The sequence below is a fragment of the Mandrillus leucophaeus genome, unplaced genomic scaffold, assembly GCF_000951045.1.
Source record: "Mandrillus leucophaeus isolate KB7577 unplaced genomic scaffold, Mleu.le_1.0 Scaffold220, whole genome shotgun sequence".
NCBI classification, from domain to species: Eukaryota; Metazoa; Chordata; class Mammalia; order Primates; family Cercopithecidae; genus Mandrillus; species Mandrillus leucophaeus.
The window spans coordinates 1,815,677-1,824,131 of NW_012102255.1; the positions used below are offsets into that span (position 1 = coordinate 1,815,677).

Below are 8,455 nucleotides of genomic sequence, written 5' to 3' on the forward strand. Positions count from 1 at the left end.
TATATACTTATATATATATATACTAGAAACACTAGAACTTATTTCTTCTATTGAACTGTCTGTCAGTTAGATATAAAACATTACAACTTATTCTTCTATTTAACTGTATATTTGTACCCATTAATCAACCTCTCTTTATACTCCCTCCCATGCACCCCACCTTCCCAGACTCTAATATCCATCATTCCATTCTGTTTCCATGAGATCATGGTTTTTACCTTCCACATATGAGTGAGAACATGTGGTATTTGTCTTTCTGTGCCTGGCTTATTTCACTTCACAATAATGACCTCCAGTTCCATCCATATTGCTGCAAACGACATGATTTTGTTATTTTTATGGCCAAGCGGTATTCCATTGGGTACATACACCCCATTTTCTTTATCCATTCATCCATTGATGTACACTTACGTTGATTCCATGTCTTTGCTGTTGTGAATAGTGTTGCAATAAACATGTAAGTACAGGTTTCCCTTTGATACACTGATTTATTTTCCTTTTGATAAATACCCAGTAATGGGAATGCTGGATTGTATGGTAGTTATATGTTTAGTTTTTTGAGAAACCTCCATACTGTTTTTCATGGCGGTTGTGTTAATTTACATTCCCACCAATAGGGTATGTGAGCTTCCTTTTCTCTGCCTCCTTGCCAGCATCTGTTAATTTTTTTTTTTTTTTTGTCATTTTAATAATTGCCAGACTGGGCAGGATGGCTCACACCTGTAGTTGCGGTACTTTGGGAGACCAAGGTGGGACGATTGCTTGAGCCTAGGTGTTAGAGACCAGCCTGGGCAACATGGTGAGACCCCAGCCAGGGCAACATGGTGAGACCCCATCTCTTAAAAAATAAATAAATAAAATAAAAAAATAAAAAATAACAATAATAGCCATTTAACAGGGTAAAATAATATCTCATTGTGGTATTGATTTACATTTCCCTGATGATAAGTGATATTAACTGTTTTTTCACATACCTGTTGGCCATTTGTGTATCTTTTGAGAAATATCTATTCATGACCTTTGCCCACTTTTAAATGGGATTTTTTTACTATTAAGTTGTAAAATTGAAGAGGAGGGAATTATCCCTAACTCATTCTACAAGACCACCCTTACCCTGATACCAAAACCAGAGAAGAACACAACACAATAAAACAAAACTTACAGGCCAATATTCCTGATGCGCATAAAACACAAAAACCCTCAAAAAAAATTCTAGCAAACTGAATAAAACAGCACATCAAAACCAGAACACACCATGGGATTTATACCAGCAATGTAAGGATAATTTGACATACACAAATCAGTGTGTTACATCCACAGAATGAAGGACAAATACCGTATGATCATCTCCATAGATACAGAAAAAGCATGTGATAAATTCAACATCCCTTCGTGATAAAAATTCAACAAACTGGCCGGGCACAGTGACTCACACCTGTAATCCCAGCACTTTGGGAGGCCAAGGCGGGCAGATCACGAGGTCAGGAGTTCAAGACCAGCCTGGCCCATATGGTGTAACCCCGTCTCTACTCAAAATACAAAAATTAGCTAGGTGTGGTGGCACACGCCTGTAGTCCCAGCTACTCGGGAGGCTGAGGCAAGACAATTGCTTGAACCCAGGAGGTGGAGGTTACAGTAAGCCAAGATCGTACCACTGACTGCAGACTGGCGACATAGCGAGACTCCACCTCAAAAAACAAAACAAAACAAAACATTAAACTAGGCATAGAAGGAACATACCCCCAAATTATAAAAGTCATATATGACAAACCCACAGCTAAACATCATACTGAATATATAAGTTTAAAGTTTAAAGCCTTTCCTGTAAGAATTGAAACAAGACAAGGATTCCCACCCTCACCACTCATATTCAACTTAGTACTGGAGGTCCTAGCCAGAGCAATCAGTAAAGAGAAAGAAATAAAAGGCATTTAAATTGGAAAAGAGGAATTCAAACTGTCCCTTTTTGCAGATAATATGATCTTATATTTAGAAAAACCTAGACTCCACAAAAAAATTCTTGAAAATGATAAATTCAGTAAAGTTGCAGGATATAAAATTAGCATACAAAAATCAGCAGCATTGCTATACACTAATAATGAAATAGCTGAAAAATAAATCAAGAAGGCAATCCCATTTACAATACCTACCAAAAACAAACAAACAAAAAAAACCTAGGAATAAATTTAACCAAGGATGTGAAAGATCTCTGCAAGGAAGACTACAAAACACTGATAAGGCTGAGTAGAATAGTTCATCTCAGCAGTTTGGGAGGCCAAGGCAGGAGGATTGCTAAATGCCAGGAGTTTGAGACCAGCCTGGGCAACAAAGCAAAATCCTGTTCTCTACAAATAAAAAATTTAAAAAGTTAATCAGGTGAAGTGTCTTACACCTGTAGCCCCAGCTACTTGGAATGCTGAAGTGGGAAGGTTGCTTGAGCCCAGGAGTTGAAGGCTGCAGTGAACTGTGATCACACCATTACACTCTAGCTTGGGTGACAGAATGAGACACTTTCTCTAAAAAAAAAAATATATATATATATATATAAATAAATTTAAGTGGATGTATTGTAATCCTGATAGCAACCACTAAAAACATTTATACAAGATAGAGTAAAAATTTCAATGAACTAAATGAAATACTAAAAAAAATTATAAAATCCAAAAGAAGGCAGAAAAGGGAAATAGAGGAACAAAACCCAGAGGATACAATAGAAAATAAAATGTATAACTCAGTCTAAACACAACAATAATTACATTAAATCTAAATGGTCTAAAACCACTAATTAAAAGAGATTGTCAGATTGGATTTTTTTAAAGACCAAATTATACATTTTTATTTAGAAGCCCACTTTAAATATAAGGGGGATAGGTAGACTAAAAGTAAAACACTGGAAGAAGTTATAATATGCAACATGAAATTTGGGAGGGGACACAGATCCAGACCATATTGACCAATGTCAAGGTGGTTTATTGTGTTTTCTTCTAGGAATTTGAGAGTTTCAGATATTACATTAAGTTTTTAATCCATTTTGAGTTAATTTTAATAACTAGTACAATTTCAATTTTTATAACTTCTTTTTTCCTTTTCTTTCTTCTCTCTCTCTTTTTTGCCCCCAAACTGTTAGAACTAACAAATAAATTTAGTAAAGTTGCAGGTTACAAAATCAACATACAACAATTAGTTGCATTTCTATACACTAACAACAAGCTATCCAAAAGAGAAAGTAAGAAAGCAATTTTATTAATTAGAGCATAAAAGAATTTTTTCTTTTTTTTTTTTTTGCATGTAGATATCCTGTTTTCTCCACACCACTTATTGAAGAGACTCTTCTATCTGGATTGTGTTCTTTGCATTATTAAGAAAGATTAGTTGGCCATATATGCATGGATTTACTTCTGGGTTCTCTATTCTGTTCTGTTGGCTTAAATGTGTCTGTTTTTCAGGAAGTACTATACTGTTTTGATTGCTATAGCTTTGTAATATAGTTTGAAATTGGGAACTATGATGCTTTAAACTTTGTTCTTCTTCAAGATTGCTTTGCCTCCTCAGGGTCTTTCATGGTTCCATATGAATTTTAGGATTGTTTTTTCTATTTCTGTGAAAAATGCCCTTGGAATTTTGATAGAGATTACATTGACTCTGTTAATCAGAGTCTACAGAAGGTGGTATTAGTATGGACATTTTAACAATAGTAATTATTCCAATTTAGGAATATGAGATATCTTTCCATTTATATGTATTTCTTCAGTTTCCTTCATTAATATCTTATAGTTTCCAGTGTACAGATTTTTTACCTCTTTGGTCAAATTTATTCCAAAGTATTTTATTCTTTTATATATTTTTATATATGTATATATAATTTTATTTGAAATATTCATATATATATATGAAATTTCCCAGATTCTTGGAAAATTTCTTTCTGGTTTTCAGCAGTTCTACTATGTGCCCAGATGTTATTTCCTTTGTGTTTATCCTACTTGAGGTTCAATTGAGTTTCTTGGATTTCTGGGTTTGTCTTTCATTAATCTTGGAATGTCCGTGGCTATTATCTCTTCAAATGTTTCTTCAACCTAATTTTCTTTTTCCTCTCCTACTAGGATTCCAAAAACACCTGTATGAGACCTTTTAATATTGTCTCACAGATCTCAGATGACCTGTTCATTATTTTTTCACTGTTTTTTCCTTCGTATTTCAGCTTATATACATGCTATTAACCTGTCTTCAAGTTCACTGCTTTTTTCCTCTGCTTTCTCCAGCTTCTTGGTAAGTGCATCTGAGTTTTTTTAAGACAAGGTCTCACTCTGCCACCCAGGCTGGAGTGAAATGCCACAATCAAAACTCACTGCTGCCTCAAACGGTTGGCCTCAAGTAATCCTCCCACCTTGGCTTCCCAAAGTGCTGAGATTACAGGCATGAGCCACCATGCCTGGCCCCAATTATTTCTCTCTCTCTCTCTCTCTCTCTGTTTTTTTTATGTTGTTTTTTTTTTTTTTTTTTTTTTGAGATCGAGTTTTACTCTTGTTGCCCAGGCTGGAGTGGAGTGGCACAATCTCAGCTCACTGCAACTCCACCTCCCAGATTCAAGTGATTCTCCTGCTTCAGCCTCATGAGTAGCTGGGACTACAGGCACGTGCCCCAGTGCTCAGCCAATGGCTAATTTTTGTATTTTTAGTAGAGACGGGGTTTTGCCATGTTGGCTAGACTGGTCTCAAGCTCCTCCAATTATTTCTTTATTCTTGATTTTTATTTTATTTATAGAATTTCCATTTTGTTCCTTTTTTATCATTTCTATATCTTGGCTGAAATTCCTCATCTCTTCACTATGTTGCCCATCTTTTCCACTAGAACCTTCAGCATTTTTATTATAGTTATTTTCTTTTTAGACATTCTTGGTACCTCAGCACTGACAACATTCCAGAGATCTCTTAATACCTCACAGTGGTGCCGCCAACTTTCGAAATCCTTGGGAGAGCTATCTCTGCTTTACAGCCTAGCTTCTAGCTTTTTGATCATTGGGTAATTATCTTTACTTTCTCCTCTGACGCTGAATTTTGGTGCATCTTCCTCTCTTCCTCCCCTTCTCCTCCTGCCCACTCCACACTCCCCTCTCCTTCTCCCTCTCCCTCTCCTTCTGTCTCCTATTTCCCTGTCCCAATTCTGTCAGGGAGGCTGCTTTACACTCTGGGTAGAGGCCACGCATGGCTCAAGGAGCTGAGAATCCAGAGTGTGGATGGGTTTCTCTCAACTTGCCCAGCTTGATGCCCCTTTCCTGCCTTCAAAGACTTACTACCTTACATTTTGAAGAGACCTTGAATACTTCAAAGGATCTTTCACCTCACCTGCATGATTATGCCGAAGCATTAAGTGGAGTTATGTGGGAAAGGGTTTGTGGGTGAGAGTGAAAACTCACTTCTTGGCTGGGAATCCTTGGAATTCTCATCTATCATGTTTATGACGTGCTCCTCTTCCCATCTCTCTGACAAGAATGACAATGACCGTGGGTTTCTTCTATAGCTCATCATTTTGTTTCTACTCTATTTCTTCTTTAAGAATTGTTTCACTCGTTTCCAGCAACATAAGTTCTATACTTTAAAGTGAATCCACATTTAGCAAAATGACTTTTTATCCCAAATTGTGTCTTTCTTTGGTTACCAGTTTGATATCTGCCTACCTCCTGTTTCAGTATACGCTAAATATTTGTACATTAAGTAAAATGAGGACAGCAAGATGTTTTCAAAAGACTCCTTTTGAATGTCATGTACATAGAAATTACATACTAAGTAAGAATCCCGAAAAAATTAGAAACAGTGGGGAGAGGAGGCAGAGGAGAAGGGAGGCCTTGGACTCCTTGATGAAATTAGGCCCACCGAGTTTCAGGCACAGCGGTTTCTGAATACCCTTCCCATCTAACAGCCTATATCCATAAAAGGGTAGAATTCATTTGTCTAAGGTTTTAAGTTTTCTCTTCTCTTTATCTGGTAACCAAGGAATCTAGAATTCCAAAAATGAGTTAATATTTGAAGAGACCTTATATGTTGACCTTAGTAAACATCAAGGTCAAAGGGGCACTCCAGGCCAGAGTGATAAATACATAAAGAGAAGGCTGATGTGCTTAAAAGATTTAAAAGGAATTAAAATTTATTATTCCTATTGATAGAAACAATTTATAAACAAGTAATTGGGATAATTTATCTTTATGGTTATATGTAATATGATCAATTTCTATTTAATATATTTCTGTGCCTGAAGTATTATTCAAAAATATATTGAAACGAATCAAACCATAGTATTTACTACCTTTTGTTTTTCTGTATTTATGTTTTTTAGAGACAGGGTCTCACTCTGTCACCCAGGTCGGAGTACAGTGGCATAGTCATGGCTCACTGCATCCTTGAACTCCTGGGCTCAAGTGATCCTTCCACCTCAGCCTCCCAAACAGCTGAGACTACAGACACATACCACCACCCCCAACTAGTTTTTAACTTTTGTAGAAATGGGGTCTCATTGTGTTACCCAGGGTAGTTTCAAACCACTGACTTCAAGTGATTCTCCTACCTCAGCCTCCCAAAGTGCAGGGATTATAGGCATGAAACCACCACACCTGGTCTCTATTTTTTAAATGTAGCAAATTAGAAGATGGAAGTTGTTAGACCTTGGGAGCTAAGCTATGAGGACACAAAGGTGTAAGAATGATACAATGGACTTTGGAGACTCGGGCGGGAGTCGGGGGCAGGATGGGAGGGGGATGAGGGATAACAGACCACACATTGGGTACAGTGTACACTGCTCAGAGATTTTGGGTGCACCAAAATCTCAGAAATCACCACTAAAGAACTTATTCATGTAACACCACCTGTTCCCCAAAAGCCTATTGAAATAAAATTTTAAAAAATAAAATTTACATTTAAAAAAGAGAAGTTGTTAGACCCATCTCTAAAATCGAAGATTTTTCTCATCATTTTTCACTTTGTCATAGGCTAAAGAAAGAAGAAGCAACTTTGCAGTCTGGACAGAAAATGAAGTTTACCTCGAATATATTCTTCTTAAATTTGCCAGATTAGTAACTACCACAGAACTGAAAAACATCCTAAATCTATCAGTAACTGCTACTCTGACGATACACAGTGTTGAGTATACAGGACACCCTCTGGAGATTGCTGTGTTTTTAAGTTATTGCACTATATGTACCGTCACCAAAAAGATTTTCTTAGTGATATATAATGAAGATACAAAACAGTGGGTTTCCCAAGACTTTACATTAGATGCCCCTATTGACAGTGTTTTCGTTCCACATTTTGTATTTTCAGCACTGCCAGGATTAATACTATGGAACAAGCATAGTATCTACTATTGTTACCATAATTTCACCTTTACTGGGATTTTACAGACACATGCAGGACATGGAAATCTATCAATGCTATCAAATGACAGCATTATTCATGAAGTTTTCATAGGTAAGGCATTCTCAGTCTACTAACATTATTCTAGATTTTACTATAGACACCTTCCTTATAATGATGTAACACTTTTTAATGTACCAATACGTGGTGTTTTTGACAGCCAAAGGTGCACTTCTTATCACCTACAAATGAATCGACTTTAAATTCAAGTAATGTTAACTATGAGCTCACATAGCAAAAGGGCAAACTCAGTTTCTTTTTGCCGGGGAAAGGGGAGTTTCATTTTAGTCAATCAGTAGATTCTAACTAAGCAATGTATGTACACGTCGTATGTGTAGGAGGTGCTGTGGTATTGTGTTACGTTTCCTGGGGCCCCCAGAACAAAATTCCACAAACTGGATGACTTAAAACAACATAAATGTATTACTTCACAGTTCTGGAGGCTAGAAGTGGAAAATCAAGGTGCTGATAGGGCCATGCTCCCTCTGAAACCTGTAAAGGGAGGTTTTATGTTGTAAAGCACATATGAAACAGGATTGTATGTGTTTTTTAAACAACCATGAGCCACAGTGATAAGAAGACAAGGTTAGAATGATACATTGGGGATAGATTTTAGAGGATGACAGATACCCACTTTGAATGTTGTACTGAAGGTCATTCAGAAACAATGAAATATAACATGCTCAAAGTTTATGAAGTAGGAAGTTCAAGTCCTTCAACTCTCACCATTCTCATTTCCCAAATAACCAACTATTAAGAAACTCCTGTGAGGCTGGGCTTGGTGGCCCATGCTTCTAATGCCAGCACTTTGGAAGGCCAAGGTGGGAGGATCACTTGACCTCAGGAGTTCGAGTCCAGCCTGTGCAACATGGAGAGACCTCATCCCTACTAAAAACTTAAAACTGGGCATGGTGGTACGCGCCTGTGGCCCCAGCTACTCAGGAGACTGAGACAGGAGGATCATTTGAGCCCGGGAGGTCAAGGCTGCAGTGAGCCATGTTCACATCACTGAACTCCCCAGCCTGGACAACAGAGCGAGATCCTGTCTCAAA

At 37.3% G+C, this 8,455-nt stretch overlaps 1 protein-coding gene across 1 annotated transcript in view; it reads left to right on the forward strand.

The window, feature by feature from the left end:
• Positions 1-8,455, forward strand: part of LOC105540499 (chromosome unknown open reading frame, human C1orf101) — a 151,551-nt gene that overhangs the window by 64,797 nt on the left and 78,299 nt on the right. Inside the window, exon 5 of the mRNA XM_011981173.1 lies at positions 6,980-7,457. Coding sequence (XP_011836563.1) covers positions 6,980-7,457 — 478 coding nt within the window. The remainder of the gene's footprint in view (positions 1-6,979; positions 7,458-8,455) is intronic.